Source organism: Anser cygnoides, chromosome 7, assembly GCF_040182565.1.
Source record: "Anser cygnoides isolate HZ-2024a breed goose chromosome 7, Taihu_goose_T2T_genome, whole genome shotgun sequence".
Classification (NCBI taxonomy): Eukaryota; Metazoa; Chordata; class Aves; order Anseriformes; family Anatidae; genus Anser; species Anser cygnoides.
This window is the reverse complement of record NC_089879.1, coordinates 31,061,675-31,083,080: the sequence shown is the minus strand read 5'-3', so window position 1 is coordinate 31,083,080 and position 21,406 is coordinate 31,061,675. Positions and strand designations below refer to the sequence as shown.

General features: G+C 40.3%; 1 protein-coding gene across 4 annotated transcripts; it reads right to left on the bottom strand.

Moving 5' to 3' along the window:
* Positions 1-997: 997 nt before the first annotated feature.
* GPRIN2 (G protein regulated inducer of neurite outgrowth 2) lies at positions 998-20,078 on the bottom strand. Of its 4 annotated transcripts, none has more exons than XM_013174823.3 (2): positions 18,806-20,078; positions 998-4,141 (listed from the first exon to the last, which is right to left on the bottom strand). In XM_013174823.3, exon 2 carries the CDS (start codon positions 4,123-4,125, stop codon positions 2,299-2,301), a length of 1,827 nt encoding a protein of 608 aa, XP_013030277.2. In that variant the 5' UTR covers positions 4,126-4,141; positions 18,806-20,078; the 3' UTR covers positions 998-2,298. The 4 variants fall into 4 exon arrangements, with proteins under 4 accessions (XP_013030277.2, XP_013030276.2, XP_066856817.1 ...); XM_013174822.3 differs by having other exon boundaries at positions 18,881-20,078; XM_067000716.1 differs by having other exon boundaries at positions 18,734-18,860.
* Between the last annotated feature and the right edge of the window lie 1,328 nt (positions 20,079-21,406).

Here is a 21,406-nt window from a genome sequence, read left to right as displayed (position 1 = left end):
AGGCCAAAAGCAAATTAAACTTGCCAGAGAAAACCAAATAAATAAAAGCAATGGTTTTAGAACTAACTGGTATGACATTGACTAAGCAACTCTTCAGGGTAGTTTTTTTTTTTATTTGAATGAATTAACTATGGAAGGTTTTTATTTAAAGCATTAAGAAAAACAGTCTCTACTTTAGCTATTAACCCTATAGCCAAAGATGATCTCAAACTACACGTGTGCAATGATAATGAACTCAGCCAGCAGCAAATGTCCGACAGGTTTTGGCCTCTCCTCTGGGAACAGTAACAGTAAATATGGTGACACATCTCCTTTATAAGACAATAATTGAGTGAAATTAATTATTATAACTTCTTCAGAGCTATTTCATCAGCATACTGATATTATCAATTCCCTTCGCTATTTGTGCTGAACCACTGACCTAAGCATCTCAGCCCATTATCAGTCCCACAGCCATCACGCAGCATTTGCAGTTCAGTCCTTCTAGAGACATCAGTTACCGTGCAGGGATGACTTACTGTATTTGGAACATTGCATTTGCAGGTGGCTGTTCCTATGTTTCAAAGGAAAGAAAGAGCACCATAGCAAAAGTGTTAAAGTTGCCAGTTCTGGAAACTGAGGATTTGTACCAAATGCAGCCCCAATTTAACTGTTTTTCAAATGGGCTCAAGAAAAGAATACACTCTGATTTCACCCTTGCTTGACAAGCATCTGGATTTAGCATTGATCCACTCAACTATAAATCTAGAATGTCTTCCTTCTACTTTATATATAAGTAGAATTAAATGGATTTTGATTTTCCTAAGTTAGAAAGCATTCAAAATCAGAGGTAGTTCTCACATGTGCAAGAGTTAACACTTGAACAGAGATCTAACATGAAGAATATGTAATGTACAACCTGGTTGTATTTAAATTTAAAAAAATGAACCCAAAATGCAGTGAATCTTTTTTTTTTTTGAACAGGCATCCACCATACAAATAAACCAACTTATTTTACACCCATGTAGTTAACATTCAGATGAGTAGGGTTTTTTCCAAATGTGCACTAATATGTCTTGTATTTTAAACCTTTCCAAAATCATAGGAAATCCATAGATACAAACACTATTTTTGTTACCAGCAGGTTTCTTGACAATTCTTTCACTTCAAACAGGCTCTGCACCACATCTGTATTACAGTATAATAAAAGGTTTCTCAATGGGAATTTTTTGTTTGCGTTACAAAATTGTTTTGGAGAGAAGAGAGATCTTTAACCTGCCTGTATGACTACGGCACTCAGAACAAATCTTATTTTGAGCTGTACTTTGGTGAAAACAAAAATCTCATGTTCAGCAGACATTTGACATCAGATCAGACATGGAACACAGGACAGGTGAACATTACATGCAAACCGTCCTCTGTGTGGCTTATGCCACAACAAAGTAACCACTATTCAGGATAGACACACATAAGAACTCTCTGGAAATTACTTTTAATATAAGGAAAACAAAACTGCTTTTGAGTTGTAGGGTATGATAGTGTGACAGACTATTATGAACAGCTTTTGTTTCATGTCTTCAAGAGATAAGCATTCAATAAATAATTCACATTACACGAGTCATCTTTGGTAATACTTTACATTTGCATCAGTTGGTAAACATCAGTTCTGTGTATTGAGGGTGTAGTTCATCATAACTACAACCTGTTTTGAAAGTTGCAGGAGCATCCTCCAACTACACATCAGTTTGCAAAGGGATGAGTTCAGGCTAGTAATAACAAAGTCACATCACAGAACCGTGTAGCAAAAGTTACAGTTACTTATAATACAGCATTCACTACTTCTTCATTTTGTCTACAGCTCAAGTGGGTTTATAGTCAGCATCAGCATAAATTAACAGCAGAGTAGCTACCAAAATTTAACGAGCAGGATGGAAAGCTAAGAATTTTGATTAAAGTATCATTTTCTAACAGTTTCCTAATCCTAAATTATTAAAATACAGAAAAAAAATCAACATTTTAAAAAGATGCATCATTTAGAAAAGGTCTTATTCCTTACAATATTATGTAAAACCAACATAGAAGAATAAGGGCTACATTAAATACAGTCAAAGCAGTCAGATGACATGACAGGGAGACAACCCTATGTCCTCTGTTGTACTGCCCAACCGTAAGTTTTTCCTTGCTTTGCTGTGTATCTGACAGCCACGGAACTTTTCCCACTTACACCAAAGTGGATTCTCCACATGTACTTGTGGTAACACTTAAGAGCCAGCATTGTTTACAATTTTAAAAAAAAGCACGGCTGTCCTACAGGTATGCTCACTCCACTGCAGTACTGGAACGAGTGCAACAACTTGGGTATCTCAGGGAATGCATCATTGTTCTGAATGGTCTTTTCTTCCCCATTTTATCAGAAGATGTCTCCTTATTGAAAGAATCCTCCTTTCTTTTCCCAGCCAGCTGAAGGGGCTCTGTCTGGAATTGTTCTATTTGAATCTCAAGATGTTTTTGAATGGCTAGACCAAGGACCTCTGGATCCACAGATGCCCCATACACTTCCCACGTCATTCCTTCATCATCCCATCTCACTTCACGTACTGGAGATTTGGGGGCCTCCAAGTCTTGCTGCTCCAGGTTCACCTCTGGGAACACGTGTGGGTGGCCTTCTGCTGCAGCTGCTGGGCTTGTTGCCACAGATTTGCATTCCATGGTGGGAAGAGTTTGTACCTCGGCATCTCTACGCTCAAGAGCTGCTTTCAGTCCTTTGGTTAAGTCATTTACAGAGGTCATAGTCCACATATCCTTGGTCTTCATTACCATGTCTGTGCCTTGCTGGTTGCTAAAGGCCACACAGGCGGCCTGTGCTTCTGGAGGAGCTCTCTCCTGCTGAGTGCAGTGCTGAGCATGCTGCAGTTGTTCTCCAGGAATGCTACAGCGCTTTAGGACTCTCTTGGCATCCAGGCCTGATTCACTTACTGAAGACACAAGCTTAGGGTACGTCAGAATGTCTGAAGTAGAAAAGGAATGAAAATAGCCAGGTGCTGCCTGCTCTTTTCCTGACTCGCTAACCGAGCATACCAACCGCGGAACAAGTTGTATAGATGGTATGGGCAAAGAATGGCAATAGGCAGGGACGGTAGCATCTACTTTCAGACAGGAGTCCTGCCTTATATTACAGGGCACTGCAGAGTTGTTATGAACTGGCATCACCATAGGTGAGTATGCAGAGTTTGGAATATTACCGTAAGTCAGACCACCATGAATAATCCCAGTGGCTTGACTGAACATGGTTCTGTTTGAGAAACCATTGCCAGGCATGTGGGGTCCAAGAACAGCGCTGTGAAATGTTCCAGGATCTGTGTAAACAGTTGTGTTACGTGGAATACCGCCGCTGTCAAAGCTATTTGTGGGTACTTTTTGGTCTGTAGGTATTGCTGGAAGATGAGTCCCAAGGTTTTGATAGGGAGATGTATTTTCATTTGTTTCTGACACATCTCTCTCTGACTGGAAAGACATCCTCGCCACTGATGGACCATGCCTGCTGCTAGAAGAACTTAGGCTGGAGCGAGTAGCACTGGTTTCTATGTGAGCAATGCAATTCTGCTGTTTGCAACTGCAAGTTAGGTCGGAGTGGCTTCTCTGAAGAGCAGCTCCTGGTTCTTCCATTTGGCATGTGCTATGCTGGTGTACAACGCAGGCTGAAGAAATATTCTCAACAGTGCTGCTCTTCACATACATCTTAGTGTCACCCACTGCCCAAGATGCTGGGGACTGTTCAACGATAACAAAATGGTTTGCAGTCTTAGTTCTGCTCTGTGAATTGTTATCAGGTGACAGATTGCTCATGGTTTGGACTACTGATCCATCTGGTACCATCAACCCAGCCTGTGAGAAGGACCATCTCGGACTTGGCACACTCCTGGCATCACTCTCGTTTCCCAGGGTTTGGCAGACAGTGCTACTATGGCTTTTCCTAAGCTCCAGTTTGTTGCTTTGCCTTTCCTCTAAACTTGACTGCCCAGCACAGATCAGACTCGAGGAGCTCTTTGACAGGGGGTGACTGTTGACATTCAAGAGACCATGACAAGTAGGACTCAGTGTGTCCTTGTGGGAATGAGTGTGGAGCTGGTGGCTGTCAGCTGACATGGCAAAAAAGAGGAATCTGGAAGAAACAGAGGAGGAGAAAAAGAAACAGTTTAAGAAGGAAATACAAAAACGTTCTCCTTGGTTTCTACCTTTTACCAATAGTCATTTAAACTGTGCCAAGTACCATCTCCTTTGAATTTACTGGAGCCAGTTTTGGGGACGTATAGAGATATCGTGCAAGTTAAGCAAAGGCAGGTATGTTTTTAAACAAGATAGCTTTTTGCCATGATGGTCATCAGCCAGCAATGTTAACTGTACTGTCAAAACAAAGCAAAATATTCAGTTTTTAGTCTCTTGATGTTATCACTTCAAAAGTTATTCAATCACCTCTGGAGTTTTCAAGCAAAAAAGATCCTGAGAATCTAAACAAATGAACAAGTTCTCCCTTTTTCCTTACCCTTCCTAGCAAGCTTCTTTCAATTGCATTTTGCAAGACCACCGCTATATTAGTCAACTGTTTTACCAAATAGTTCCCATACAAATGTACAGTAGATGTGGGCAAAACCGTTTTGATCACCAAAAGGAGACGAGCCCTGCCATATCGGTATGGAGTCAGTGCCAGTGTTCCCAGAACCAGTAAAGCTGGGGAGCATAGGGCGAAGATACGCAACTGGCCCACAGCATGGTCAGCATGCCTTCTAGCTTACCACAGGCACGATAGGAGGTGGCAGCAAAGAGGGATCCAGTGAAAGGCCAGAGGTGAAACTCCCCTAGGAACCACTGAGCTGGAAGGAAAATCAGTTCTGTCCTATTTGCAGCGCACGCAGCCACTGCTGTTGTTGGAAAACACTTGCTTCTACTGGTTAGCATACTATCCTTTTGTTGCCCTTCCAAATTGTTAGCGTGTATGTTAGCACACCCACATTTAGGAGAAGTTGTCAAAGTTTCTGAACCTAACCAGATTTAGTAGTCTTTTTTTTTTTTTTTTCAATTGAATCAGGTTTTCCACTGTGAGTAGTCAACTCACATTCCTTCAGCATCAGATAGATGTCTTGCATATTAAAGTAACTTACTACACAAATACTGAAAGTATACCTATATCTATCTATACACAGACACATACATATAAAACTCATTCTGTTGAGCAGAAAAATCTCGAGCATTTATTCTTTGCTTCAGATAAAGCTTCCAGGTCAAGTACTACTGGGTCATTTGCTGTGCAAAAGTATAGTGGGAGCCACAAGTTACCATTTTAGGAAGCTTTCCACCAGATGTGCTGCTCTATACATTCTGCCTCCCTAGCAGAACTCCTACAGAAAATGTTCACAATTTCTTGTGAACCATATCACTGAGGAAACAACTGTGTGGAACAAGACAGCTATGTACACATGGAAGACAAAAGCATTCTGTAAACATAGCAGGAAAGTTCACTCATAACACCAAGAGACCAACAAGGGAGCACATTCAAACCTCTCAGTGAGAAGCTTTTAGCATGATCCTTTTAATATGATATTTACAGGATCAAAGAGTCATCTGCCAACATAACTGATAAAGAGCACACCTTTTGCTCCATCTACAAACCAAGTGCTCTTCTGCTGATCCAAACAGCCATCAGCGCTTACACTTGTGATTGCATTTTCATTGTTAACTTTAGCAAGCTAGCAGTTCATCTTGCAAATTTCCCATCACTTGAAATCCACCTGGGTTGGCTATTTTTCATAATGAAATTACTGTGAGCAAGGCAACATTTCAAATAACAGTGGTTGGAATCACTTCTCTGAGAAGGGTCTTGACATGCACTTCGTAGTAGGGACTTGCAATTGGCAACAATATCCTTTAGCATTAGGGTTTGCTCAAATTTGGACAAAACTGCATGCCAAAAAAAGGCAATTTCCCCTCCTTCATTCATATTTGTTCAGTTAGAAGTTAAACTCATTACGGACTGCAACCACAGCAAGCCTGCTCTATTTGCCATGCAGCCTCTCTGGCCTGTGGGACTCCACCAACCGGTGGCATCCAAGGATGACAACATTAAAAACAACACCACCACAAACACCACCAACAAAAGCATATTTTCTTATAGGTATGAAGTGTCAGATTCCTGGGTTAGAGGTGTCGCTGAGTGCAGCTGCAGTCAAAAACAATCACTTCTTGCCAGGCTGGCTATTGGTATATTTCTACGAGTTCTTCAGAAGCCTCCACAGAATTTCCCTCTACACTTAGAAAAGAAGCACGAGCTGGGAAAGGGACAGTTTTAAAATACTTCCCTCATCCCCTCCTCCAGAATGTTATCTATCCTGCAGCCACTTATACCTATGGGTATAGTCTGCCACATAGAGTTCAAAGGAGTCAATAGGATTAAACACCAGAGCACAGCTGTCTGCAAGGTGAAGACCTTATATTTAATCTCTTTACAAGATAACACCTGCAAAGGCTCTCACACACACTGGGATGAAACGACATTTACCAGTGGATATCCTGTAACACATATTGAGTCTCAAGTGAAAGAAAGCTTCAAACATAACCTGCTGTAAATGCTGTAAGGCTATGGAAGCTTTAAAGAGCTCTCTCGGAAAGTTGGCAAGATTCAAATGTGTACGTGTACGCAGATAACAAGATCAGTGCTTTATGTAGCATTTCTGCAGAAACCTGTGTAACTAGAGGTGATGCAAATTTCAGTTTGATTCATCATCTGAATGAGAAGCAGAAACATTCACCTGAATGAAACAGTCCAAGTATATCAACATCACTGAAAACAATATCCTGCGTGATGTTTGCAATGAAACCTTCAGACAACACCCGAGAGTTGTATTTTTGTCCCACCCATATGGACTCCCACTGCAGCTGAAATTATAACTAAACATGGGCCAGTGCTACATATCTTACACATGTACAAAAACATATATAAACTATAACCAACAAGTATCGACAGCATTTGAATATTATCTTTGCTCAGATATACAAATGTTCCTCCATGCTAGCACGAATGTAACCATTACCCCATGACTTTCAGGCCTTAAAATCCAATGAGCACACACTTACATAGCACCTCACCAGATACTTTAGGACACAGCTATGGGTGGGGAAAAAAAGAGTGAAAAAGAAAAAGCCCCACTGAAACAAGATGAATCAGCTTCCTTTACAATAATGCACTTTTCTATCACGTTGAAATCCAAAGCGATGTTTTCACACACAGCCTGAACACTTCCCTACTTATAGGCCACCCATCGGTATCCCCCCTCTACTGCCTGTTCCTTTCCCACTCTGAAAAGACCTACGAGCCCTTACTCAACCAGCACATTTTGCCCACCTGGCACAGGCAGGGCTCTGAGCCAGACATGCCCACATGGAACTGGAGGAGGCGATACAGAACAAATGTCTGGTAGACCTGGCCTTTGCTCACCTCTGCTGCAGCCAAGTGTTCCCCCTACATTTCACATTAGCATGAGCGCACACGCAGCTGTGTCACAAACTGCATCAGCTTCTTGACCCAGATTTTATTTTTATTTTATTTTTTTTTTAACTGGCTCAGCACTCACTACATCAGATCATCAATCCAGCCACACTGATCACTAATGTCAGCACAGGAAGGAAACAGAGAAAGACCATCCCCTCTGCAGAAACAGACTTACCACTGCAACCAGAGCAAACCCGCACAAGTGGTGCCTTCCGAAGACTTCGGAAATGACATGCAATTCCACACCTGCCTTGCCAAACATCTTCATTTCACGTGAACAATGCTGGAGCTGATTCCCCAGAGCCTGCAAAAACTCACGTGTATGTAAACCTCCCTAGAAGAGGTGGCACAACACTGCATGCACACACACTGGAGATGCTGTCCTTCCCACATGAGTACAGGCAGACAGCATCCAGCTGATGGCTTCTGAGAAGTGGAAGGAGCAGATGTGTCTGAGTGGGTACACCAACAGTTAGTTGTGTTTTTTTGTTTGTTTGTTTGTTTTAAACGAGGGAGGGGCTGGAGACAGGTGCTGAGAATGGTGTGATGTTTGTTTAAAAACAAGCAAAACAAAAATCAAAATATGGAACCTCTCTGCTATAATTTTATAATCATGCAGTGCCGCCATATTTTGTGTCTTTTGTGTATTTCCAGATAACCAGAAAATAGATTACCCATGTGAAACATGAACACAAACACAGATGATTTGGGTACTTACTGACCTGAAACTTCACACACATTGGGTGAAGACTGCTTTGCTTAACTTTGTTGTTGTGTTGTTTGTTTTAAGGAAATGCATCATTTCTAAGACAGTAATCATATTCAAAAATACCTATGGTATATTCTGAGATGATCAGAGAGATTTTGATTTGGAAATTCAAAGGAAATCTGCACCTGAGTACACAAACAAGAAAGCATGAACTTTGAGACAAACACCCTGCTATGAATATATAGAAAATTGTTAGACAAGCAGAGAAAGGATTAGGATAGAAATGGAATTAACATCCACTATTTTTGGCTTAGCTTCAGATAGCTTATGAGGGGATCTAGTCTGCTTTCATTAATTCCACTGAACTACTTTAAAGCAACAAATGTGTATTTTGCTATGACTTATGATTAAAGTTGCGACCTATTTACTGCACTAGCAAATTCAGTCTCAGAATATTAAATACCATGTATGTTATCAATCAAAATATTCACTGATAAATTAACTATCATTTTCAAATTATTCAGCATTTATATTGCATGCACATACTTTTAAGTACATTTTTGGCAACAAACACAATTGGATATAAAGAGGAGTAGTTAATTGCGATCATGTCAATATATAGAGCAAGCTTTCATGTAATATGCAATACCACATGATATTTCAGTATGATCATATTTAACTCCCGCATCATGTATTTGCTAGTGATTGCTTTCTTCCCTGCATTGGGCTTCCTGGTCTGACAATCAGGAAGAAAAAAACTATTTTTCAGAACCATCAGAAGAAAGTTCTTCCTTCATCTAATGTTATGTTTTTAAAACCAGCATCTGACTACAAAATAAACGATAAAATCAGGGTCAGCTACACAGATAAGAGCATTAATAAGTACATGTGGAATTTGGAAGAGCTGGGTGATTTGATCCGTACCAAAAGTTTAGGATGACAATTGTTAATTGCAGGTACTAGACAAGACCCTTCTGTGGTAAGCAGCAGCACTTTCTAAGAAAACACACAACATTAAGGGGTTGCTAGGTCTTTGCAAGAAATTCACTACTTCCTTTGTATCATTCTAGGGCCCCACTGTGCACCAGCACTTGCTAACTTGTACAATAATCAGCTTCGTAAGAGAAACACAGAATTTCTGCAATAGCACCATACTAGAACACAAACACATGCATGTTTTATACCAGAGGAATAGTGTGATTTTAATTAACTTACAAGATTTACTCGAATAGAAGGCTGCTATATCTAGGTTCTTAACTCTGTTTAATCTTATTACAGACACCATGGTTATAAATTTGAAAAGGCAAGACCAGCCTTTAAAATAATGCAACTTTCATTCCAACCTAAGTGACAGCTGTCAGTTAGCCATAAACATTGCCTGAGACACAATGCAGCACACACAGAAAACTCAATTTCTGATTAAATAGTCAAGTTACCCTGTGTACCAGAAGCAATGCAGCATGTTCACACTGCGTTCTCTTCAGGCCTGGTATTTTAAGCAATGCATCCTCATTGTTAGTGTCTACAACTGAACTTCTGAGATAGACGTTTACCATAGGCAAATCATGTAAAAAATGTTTTCTAACGAAACATTCATTTCCTGTAGAGCTATACTCATTTTAAAGAGACTCATACCAACAAAATTATAAATTTTAGTATGGTCATATCTAAAAGTTTGGTCCTGCTTGCCCACACTGCAAATTAGTGGTAACTTGCACAAGATAAGAAAGATCTACCTGTTCTGCATTTACACGAAGATTGACATGCTACTTGCTAATACTTTATGAAACCTAAGGGTCTTCCTTCCTTTACCCCCCTTGAAGAAATAGTCCATTAACAGTAATCTATAGCATCAACTGTTGGGTGGGGGAGAGTCAAACCACTCGAAAGGCATTGGCAAAACAGGATTAGCCATGTTAAAAAGCTTAAAGATTCAAGTGTTTGGGATTAGTTTTTGTCCTTTTAATTATTTTATTTTGGTGAGCTATAAGGGAAAGGAAGAAATAGAGGAGTTAAAAGAGGGGAAAAGATTTTCCTCATCAAGGAACTTAGAGGATTTTCTCTAAATTCTGTAAATACAACTAAATCAATGCACCTAGATTAATACAGAATCAGGTTGAGACCCCAATTACTTAACCTGTAATCCATCATCTTCCTTTAGGCTTTCCATTTTGGAATGGCATTGTATGTTGACTATGTTTTGTTCAGTTAAATCTGCTAATGCCTTCTTCTTAATATTTTGTGTCATCTTGTAATAAAGTATCAGACAGTTCTACAAAACAGACTGATCTGGGTATCTACAAATACCATCATATGCACACAACAGACAAGTGCATACTGTGTATGTGAATGGGATTATTCTTCAGTTCTGACAGTATGTTGCTGCTTCCCCTGCACCACAAGGAGCACTGGTGACAGTGGTGATCACCAGAGCTCCCTTGCAGGAGGCAGAGTACATTTGACAGACTAGAAAACACAAGAGCAGAAGAGTTACGACACTCAGTACTCATCACAGCAAAAGCATAAATCGCATATATTTTACATTCATATAAACTGACTATTCACAGCTTCTCTTTCATTTCTGTTAATTATCACTTTGCTTGTCAGACTCAGCTTAAAATTCTCAGCCCAGACTTTGCCTTCACACCAGCTGAAGCTAAGCAGTCTGGACAGACACCTCTGTGTTGACTCTGTATGTGGCAACAAGAAGAACGAGTACCATTTTACTGGTATTGCTGAACCTTAGCTATTTCCTTATGTAGGACCCAAGCAGAGACCTCTTCCCCAAACACTGAAGTTTCCATGGGTAGCCTTGTCACCAGTGACCTCACCAGAGGATAATAAATAAAATAGCTACCATGTCAGAAATGAGTAGGTTCAAACATTTGTTCATACATACACCTCCAAGCAACATAACAAGACCAGTGTGTCCCCAATTACCTACAATAAGGTCATGTAAGAAGATGAGCAATCCCTTTTAAAAACATCAGGCACAGCCTGTAGCCCTTCTGGGGAGTTCTGCCACAAGCAGTCATAAAAGCGAGCTGCATGTTATTTTGGGAACCAGTTTTAGTTCTTATTAATGTACTTATCCTCTGAAGTGGGTAAAACTCAGTTGTTAGATGGGATCAGGAATGAGAAATTCAGTAGCCTGAGGCTGAACCCTAGATAACAGCAGGCTATGAAGTTGTTTACATCACTGCACACTTGAAAAAATTTAAGCACTTAGTCAGAGGCAGTAAATCAACATTCAGAACCAAGCCCAAGAAAAATAAAAGGCTGAAATGGTCCTGGCAAAGTCTGAGCCAGGAGAGAAGAGCTGGGAAGTCTAAATTCTAAAATGAGATTGCCATAGGAGATAAGGCTGAGAAGTATGAACCAAAAGGAGGCTATTTTTATGATAATTTCAGTGGAATTCCCAAAGAGAAGAATTCACATTGGGCTGTAAACAACTTATTGGGAAACCAGAGAGGAGTATCACAAGGGAGGCACATGTTGGGATGCAGCCCCGACACCACCACACAACGCATTGCGCAAGCATGCATCCTCTTCACCACCTTTCTTTGTTTAATCATCTGTCCCAAAAACAACATTAAAGATCTGGTTAGGATTTTGGTATTTTTTGGAATAAACTTACATACAAAACATTACTGCCACTGTATCTCCTTGTACACACAGACCTATTTCACTGTGCAACCTGACAGAGCTAAAACACCATGAGATACTGTATAGTTGTGCTTGATGCTTACTGTTAATATAGTGCCAGTTCAATTTTTTAAAGCTCACCTTTTCAGTCAAAAGAGTTAGAACTTGTTAAATTACAAACGGAGTATGCTGATATGCTCATGGATTCAGATGGTTTCAGCAGCTGGGGCTTTAAAAAAAAACATCAAGTATCATGAGATCAGGCAACAGTGACCTAGAATCATACTTACAGTGAACACAGTGCCTACAGAAGTGGTACATTGATAAAATTGCCTTGTTGGTTTAAGCAGAACAGAATTATGCAAAATGAAACTGTTAATTCAACTGCCAAATCTATGCTAGTAAGAATTGCTAGCTACTGATATCCACTGCTATTGCTGTAGTCATATGAGAAAAACATTTCATAATTTCTTTAGGAATTAATCTTTAATGAACAGAATTTGCAATTACCTATCTACATTTGGTAATATTTCAAAGAGACAGATGTGAGCAAACTTTTTCCTCTTCATTGCAGAGGATCAAAACCTATTTCATCACATGCATGAATTTGGAGGGGACAGGTCAGGCTGGTATCAAATGACTCATTCTCCTCCTCAGAGCTCCCTTTTTGGGTCCACTCTTCAGTTGCGAACAGCGTGCCTCCACAGCAAACCTACTGATCTGCAACTGTGTAAAAACACATGGCTATAGCTTGTTCAGAAAGCTTCTACCCACCAGAGGGCCAACCCTGCAAACTGCATGGATCACGGTTGCTTGTGAAGCATCACGAACATAAAAATCATACGGAAAACTAGAAGTCCAGCTACAGCCTACTTCCAATCTCACAGCAAGGGAGTACAGCTGTATATTAATGCAACCTGCTTACAAGAGGCCAGCAGTTCGCACATCACAGTGAAGAAAAAATCACCCAAACTGGCTAAGTGATTAAACTATCTCCTTGTAAATTCACGTGTCATAGTAGAAAATACTCAAATCATCTCTGCTGTTTGCTCGAAAGCCTAATAGGAACAGTTAGAGAAAGAGATGAACTCAACTTGGCTTAGCCTCCCTGCCATATGGCTATCCTAGCTTTAACTTCAGGATTCAGCACTGTGGTTAGTTACTTCTGATTAAGAAGAGCACGAAGATACTAAGATACTCCACCCTGACAAATTAACGTGCATCTGACACCTAAAGCTCTGTCACAATCTGTGTGAGCTGATGGACAGTTACATGTGTGTGCTTTGTGCTGCCTGGATGGTGGTGGCCGAAGCACACAGCTGAGCCTTTATCTAATATGCCCAGCCTCCTAAAAGAGCTTATTCACTTGGGCTCAGTGTTATCCTGCTAGCACCCACAGTTTTATAGCTTGTTAGGGTGGCAGACAAAGCACGCTTAAGTCTGCATCAAAAACACTAGGTAGATACAGCCACAAGCACAGCAGCTTCTGTGTCTGCTTATCATCCTTGATAGAAGGATGGCAATTCCTACAGCGGCACCAAACAGGGGTAATGCTGATATAAGCAAAAGTATCAGTACTCTGAAGCTCTCCAAACACCTGTTAAAGAAAATATTTACAAATTGAAAGGTGCCCCACCAAACCAACCAAAGATGGTTCATTCTTCTTATACATGTAGTAATTGTCTCCTTCTGCCTAAAAAAAAAACCACCTTATCTATCCAGTTATCTAGCAAATTAGTAAACCTAGTAAATTAGTTTACCCTCACTTTTTGTTCCTTCATTTTTCCCTGTGATATACCAAGGGCTATCAAAAACACTCATTCTTTACTTATATTACGACGTTTATAAGCTGTACATAATACACTGGAAAACAAAGATTCAAGAAGGCAATCCAACTACATCCAGAAGTTGCTCTGAGCAGCGATAAGGAACAGAAGACAACTGACTTCTGGATTATAAAAATAAGAATTTATATGATTAGAAAGAGGAAACAATTGCCTTCTGCTTCTGTGTTTACTGACATAATTGTATGACCTTGAGCAAGTCATTCACTTTGTGACTCAGTTTATTCATCCGTGACTCAGGGATTAGATACAGAAGCCCCTGATGTAAGAATTTAAGGCTTAATTCATGATTGCAGAGCACTCTGAAATCCCAGGATGAAAGATACTAAATATAAGACATTGAGAAGATATACTGTGGGTTCTTTCATAATATTTGGTTTGAAACAAATAAACAGAGCATCTCTTTACATGAAATTCTTGTTGCACTTGCAGAAAACTCATCTAACTGGTCCAGTTCAGCTACTATGTGTGCCTCTGAAGCATTTGCTTAAAAGCACCCCCCTCCTCCCAGCGTCAGGCCAGGACGAATAATCTTAAGGATTCCAAATACATAAAACCACTATTAACAGCAGTTTTATTTCACTAAAACCTACATAATTTCTCAAACAGAATTATGTATATGTTATATATCATATATATGATATGCATGCTAATATCAGCTATATTATGCAGCAATGATTTACTGTAAGTAGATTCATTATACCTTTATAAGCAGATCTGACAACTGGAGATCATGTTGTCCTGCAGAGCTTCATTCACTTGCATGCTTTCATTTACTGTGTGATGATTATTCTCACGTAAATCTCTGGCAGGAGCTACAGAAGATTCTGTGACAAATTTAAGGCTTTGGTTCACACTGCAAGTTGTCTTTTCCATATACCTAAGCTGAACAAGACTTGACAATCTCTTTCCAGACAGATAAGTGGTAATACACATATGTTCACGTAAGAAAAGGACTAAAATGAAGTCTATTCATTTATACTTTTAACACTGCTAAAAGTTCCTTTTTTCCTACTGTAGCATAAGCTAGCTTTGGAACCATACAAGCATAGAGTAGAGCAGAAACTGTAAAGAATAAGTTTCCTTTTCAAAATCGGTATTTCATCACAAATAATAGTTATTATGCCATTCTGTGTTGTCTCAGAAAAAAAAGTAACTGTCCCAATTACTCTGTGGTCTAATCAGACTTATGTGGGCACACGTCTAAACAGGGAACATCTCTCTACTCTCTCAGGACTGAGACAGGAAAAAAAAGCATTAGACCTTGGGTAGAGGAGGGGTTCATGCTCACAAAATGCTATCCAAAGCTTGTTTGACACCAAAGACTACAGGGAAAAAAGAGAGACAGAAAAGCAGCAGACTAAAGCTTGAAAATATTTTCTAAATCTGAGTATATGAAGAACTTCCTCAAGAACGTATATTTACATCCTTCTCTGTTTAAAAAAGCAAGTGTCCCCTCTTCTTGCCTAATCTCAACCATGAAATGAGCAGTGGAAGTCTCCACTTCTTTATTAACATTTAGCAATGTCAGGAACACAGAATATTGAGGTATAAAGAGAGCGACCCAGGAACTGCAAGACAATGCAGGTTCTGGTGATTACCAGGGTAGAGGAAGATCCCACCTGTAACAACATTTTAAGACACTTATCCACCCTGTACATTCACTCCACTCAGTCACAAACTCTGAACGTCCTAGCAGATTCTTGGCAAGAAGCAATAAAATATTTTTAAAAGCCTAGAAACAACCCAGTTTAGAAGAGTTAGGATGGTTTTGGGCATTGTCTCTCCAATTTCCACTTCAGGTTTATGAGTCAAAAAGGAAGCTGAGTTGTCCAATTCAGCTTAGATGAACTGAGTTCCATCAGTCTTATGCACTGTTGACTGGAGTAAAGCTTCTGCAAGCCAAATGTAGGTCTTACATCTATCTGCTCAATCCCATTAACCTTCATTTGCACACTGAGGTGTGCCCTTGCTGAAGCTTAATTAGCAAATATTCTGCAGATAGAGAAAGACTCCCACTCCTTTCTCTGTTTCATATCAAATCCATGGTACGTAAGAGTTAAGTGATAACTTGTGAAGACACACGGCTTAAAGATGCAGACAACTTCAAAGGTGATCTTTCTTATGATGCTTTGTAGGTGCAGAATGACACTTGGAAATAACTCATGTGCTCAGTGCTCACACTGAACACCATGCTGGCAAAGACCTGGCTATGTGGATTTCATTTAGCTAGCCTGTACCTATTCCCATGTTCTAATCGAGTACATACTCCTAAGCAGTCCCCAAGTGTTTTTTTGGAGGTTCCTGTTGCTGAAGGTAATTGCCCTGAGTGGGACTTCATTCTGAAGATCTTTAACAGCTTTAGTAAAGGAAAGAGACCACCTTTCCCACAACCTACTAAAGAAATGAAGGATATTGCTACAGCACAGTTCTTCACATATGTATGAACTATCAGCTATGTAGCTTCAGATTAATTCAATAGTTTTAATGCATCCATAAGAAATCTTGCAAAGATCTTAACCAAAGAATGCCTCATTGAAAATCTCTCAGTATCCCTCATTGTATTCTCATTGCATGCCTCCTGCAGACATTCCTAACCTCTGTACTCCTTTTTTCATTCCCCCTGCTCTTTTTGCTTTTACAGAAAAAAAACCATCATCGTTCCCTGGGAAATGTACCTGACTACTCTTCATGTACGTTCAAGTAAGCATCAGTGATGTTATCTTAGGAAAGGATATCAACATAAATTCCTGTTGGGGAAATAAAAGAAGTGTCAGGTGTTACCATAAACACTACTTTCTATATGCCCATGGGCAGAGTAACTTAGAACATAAATCCTCTTTTGCAAAGGCCAATTTTTTATTCCCGTTCTCTTCCCCCGTATTTTTCTTATTACTATACAATGAAAGTGCAAGGATTCACCAAAAGGCGAGTGCTCATAAAACTCATGGTGTTGTTCATGGTCACGAGAAATGGAAAAACGGAGTGCAACGCTGACAAGGAGACTAAACTGTAACAACATTGGCAGCCTATGATTCATGCTCCATTGTTGCTCTTGGGCCAGACTGGTTTGGGACTACAAACAAGCAAAATATTGCATACATTTGCTAAAGACGCAAGCTTTTGTTTCTTTGAAGAAATAAGAGAATTGTCCAGTCCAGTTAGAGCCACTTGCAACAATAAAAGCATGGCGTATAATAACAGAAATAGGATTTTTTTTTCTGATTTACTGAAAAATAAATATGGGACACAGCAAATGATTTAATACCATTAACAGTTCTCTGGTTCTGGAGCCTTTGAAAGCTTCTTTCCTAGACTGCATCCTCCTACAAGGTGTGAAACAGCTTGCAAACACAAACGCAAGGGACCCATCAAACACACTCCATCTTCATTTTAAAAACATTAAGTATAGGGGAAAGGAATGTAAAAATCAGCCTGTAATCTCCAGAAGAGTTGCTGAAGAGGGGAGAGGATTCTGCTGTTGTTCTGCACAGAACTAACTAGCCTACCGACAGGTATAGCATTATCTCACTGATACAGCAAATACTTTCTGCTCATCTGGAGAGTTTTAGAGCTACCTCTGATTTACATCATTTTGCCATTGCTCTAAACAGAATGAACACTAAACTTTAGAAGTATAGTGATCATAAAGAATTTTTGTTTGTTGCATTCTCCCTCATACATTTTTTCCAAGTTGATTTTGAGAACACATAGTTTATCATGGAAGGAAAAACATGGATTTGGAGTGGTTAACTAAAGGGGAGTTATCAGATTTGGTAATGTAAACCAGCCCAAACATCACTAAGCTGTACAGAATTTACTGCTCTTGTTGCTTATGTAGTCCTAGGTAAGTGTCAATAACTAAACTCCAACTCCAACTTTCTAGATAGAGTACAAGTACAGCTAAGATAAAAATGCATGGGTGACAAAATCAACACCTTATAATCAGAGAACTGTTTTTATAGAGTGACTGAGCCATGACATAGGAAACATGAAGCCCTCAACAAAACCACCATCATAAAGGAAACCTTCCCCAAACCTAATTCTTTTACACAGAGACCCCATGCAGAGGCCTTTGAGCTCAGACCTTACTGCAATCTTGGTCCTGAAAACATTCAGACACATGCTTAACCTTAAACATGCAAAAAACTATGGGCAGGTTTTAATCAACATCTTGTTGAGGAAATCGCTGATATTTTTGTACTGGCTGATTACTTTGAAATAAGAGTCACTGGAAATTTTGATCTTTACATGGTCCATCTTATTTAGGCACAAGCTCATAAAAAAGCATAAATATTACACATTTATCCGATGGTTATCTTCTGTCACCTGTCATGCTTAGAGTTCTCTAAGCAAAAGTAACTGCTTGTTCTCCCTCTCCTTTTTAAACCTCTTCCCCAAAATCCAGAAGTGCATCAGCACAAACTCTTACATTTAATCACAGGTTGTAATCCACAACATACACATGAAACAGTCTTCTGCTATGGTTTCCTATTTAAAATGTTGACTCTAATGACAATTAAAAGCCAAACCAAATCAAACCTTCAACTTTAAAAAATGGAAAATTTGAGAGAATATTTTATTAGTCATCCTAAATGGTGATTGATCATCTATTTAGTAAAGCGTAAAAACAAAGCTGATATTCAGAAGACACTGAAATATTTCTCAGTTTTTCTTTCGGTATCAGATATTAACATCTTAGAAATTTTAAAAAAGACGTGTTACGCTTCATGGAAAAGAAAAGAAACCAGATTAGTACAAACAGGTAACAATTAAAACTGTACAAAATCTAGAAATACAGTGACAAGTATATTCTACAAACACTTGCTAAAAGGCATACACATACACACCTAAGTTAAAGACATGAGCACAGAAAAACGCCTTCCGCACAACTACGTTAAATTTGATTAAAGCTCAGAACCATAGGTCCCATTTTTTAGTAGAAGAAAAAAATACGATTTCCTTGGCTTTTCAGTCCAGCTATCAACCCCCTGCTGCCAACACAGCACTTACAGAAGCCTGGGTCTGTCTCTCTGCAGCTCCTCTCCCTTCCCCTCATCTGCTTTGTTACTCTCAAAGACTTACTGGCAAAACGGAGAGGATTCGGTGTCCTTACAGGAGGCGAGAGACCAGGCAGTGCCTGACTCCTGTGGTCCTTACCTTCCCGCTACTCAGAGATTGCGCATCCAGCTTCCCTGTTCAAGTTACTTGGAGGGGATTTAAAATTGATGCTCAGAAATGTAAGGAAAAGAAAAGCCAAAAGAGTTCAGACTTCCTTTAGAAACTGGGCTCCTTGATCTGCCTGATGCTGTTGACACTAAGGTAAGCATTTAAGGAGAAGGAGGGGGGATTGTTACAGAGCATCAAAGACAGGAGACTGGGAGATGGGGTTTCCTCTGCCTAGAGGTGACGCCCCTTCCTGCCTCCCCCCTTGGCTGGAGAGGAAATAAAATGGAGCCTAGGAGGGAGGGAGGGAGAGAGATAATCCTGCAGCTTCATCTGATTAGAGAAACTGGGCCTGTGCAGAGCCGGCAATGCCGCCAGGGAAGCACAGGGAGGGGAGGCAAAGAGGGGCAGGAAGAGGAGGAGCAGAGGGGGAGGAATACAAATGATAGGGAGAAAAGGAAAATGATAAAAGCTATACAAAGGAGCCAGCACCTGGACCAAGCTATCCTGGATGTGTTCAATTTCAACCCTCATGGAAATGTGAAAATACAAGTAGGATACACCTGCTGCTTCCAGTAATCCAGAGCATTAAAAAAAAATAAGTCAACCACAACCACACACACAAAAAAGCCAAACCCAGAATGCATCAGTTGTATGGATATGGACTGGGAACAAGTCTACCCTAGTAGATTCAAAAGACAGACTGACTGAGCTGAATAGGGAAGACGGAAAATGCAGCATGCTACAGACAGGTAGTTGTCTTGCTTGTTGTGGACAGAACACAATTCAGAACAAATTTTCTGTTGCAAGTCTTTTTCCAGAACCTGTTTCCTCTTACTAAAACAAATCTGAGTTGAACCAACATGACTTTTTAAAAAAATACGTATCAGCATGCACGCCACAGTGCTTGCAACTCTGGCCTCAGTTGTGTGTGTGCACCTTGCCCTCCCACGAGTTCCATGCCATGGTAACTGCCTCCCAGTCTGGCCTCCCTCCCATGCCCACGAGTCCATGGGTACCCACTTACACCTGGCCACCTGCACCGCCGTGCTCTGCGCCTGTAGGAGGCTGCAGCCAACCTGGCCCTTGCTGCCCCCAGCTGTGAAGGCAGCACCGTGCCCTTACACTTGGCCTGACACTGACAGGGTCCCCAGTATGCTGCTGTTGAGCTTCACGGCCATCTGCAGCGGCCTGTTTTTGTAGTTTCTCCTTTTCCACTCACCTTTATCAGCTGCTGTACTCAGTCCTTTCCCAAGCACACCTCTCCTTGTCTCCACCTTGTGAGCCTCATTTCTTTCTTGCCTATTTTCTTCCATTTCGAGCTTCACATGAGGCAGGCCAGTTGGATCTCTGATGGGGCAAGGAAAAGGATGCCAAAATGTCAGAAAAAAAACTTTCAAATTCTTTTTTTTTTTTTTTTGATCAGAAATAATTTAATACCTTTCCTATATAGCACCTACAGCACATTTTCAGTTTGTTCCTGGGTCTTTACCTAGTACCCTCCCATCACACCTCGCTCAGCTGGGAGAGGGGGGCCAAGACCCACCTCATAATGCTTTTGTGAACACAAGAGTGCTTCCTGAGTCTTCAAAACAGGCTACAAAAAGTCACTTTCTATGTGAAGCCAGGCTTTGAGCCTAAAAGACCTCTCCACACACACACAATGTGCAACTACTCCTTTAGATTGCAGGTCAGAAAGCATTTCAGGGGTTAACAGCCATGCCTAGGTCAGCAGCAGCTTTCCGGCCACTTTATTTTACTTGCCATGTTTATTACAGCAGTGAAGCAGAGTAGGCAGTTCAAGTCAGCAGCTTGTGCTGACCATATGCATCCTACATGGCTGGAAAAACAGAAGTTCCTTGAACCCTTCTGTTCCTGAGCACTCTTACTGGTGTCCCTGGTAGCCTGAGATCATGCCTGGACAAATCTCACCGCAGTAGTATAGGACTTTGTGAGTGCTGTGGGGAGAGTACAACTTGACAGCATTTTACTTCCTTTCTTATTCCAACAGAAACCTTTGGCTGAGTTGATGAGAAATACCCTGGCACTTGTAGATATTCCAGCACTGTTCCATGGATGCCAACTGTGAAATGATTCAGCACACAACCCTTCCAGTCAAATGCATTTTCCAAATTTCTTGCAAATTGTCCAATATTCCAAGAACACGTACATAATGAAATGATGATAGCATCACATTTTTTTTTAAACCCTCTACAGGATGAAGTTTCATATACGTTCTCATCCTGGATTTGGTATGTCCAGCAAGGCTGACTATTTTCATTGAACGCATCAAAACATGCTTACTGAAAGATAGTGGTGACCAACTTGTACCTTAAGGGGTTACATACTACTGTCACCCATAACATTGTGATATGTATATAGCTTTTTAAATTTTTCATTTCATCAGAAAAGACACAAAGATGTCTCAAATCCATGTTTGCACAATTTATTCTTTCTTTAACCAAGCTCACAGTTAAAGGATATTGAGAAGTCACTAGCCTACTGTATCTTTAGATACAT

Excerpts from the sequence above, each read along its gene's own strand:
- GPRIN2 (XM_013174823.3), bottom strand. The coding sequence starts at position 4,125 with ATGTCAGCTGACAGCCACCAGCTCCACACTCATTCCCACAAGGACACA.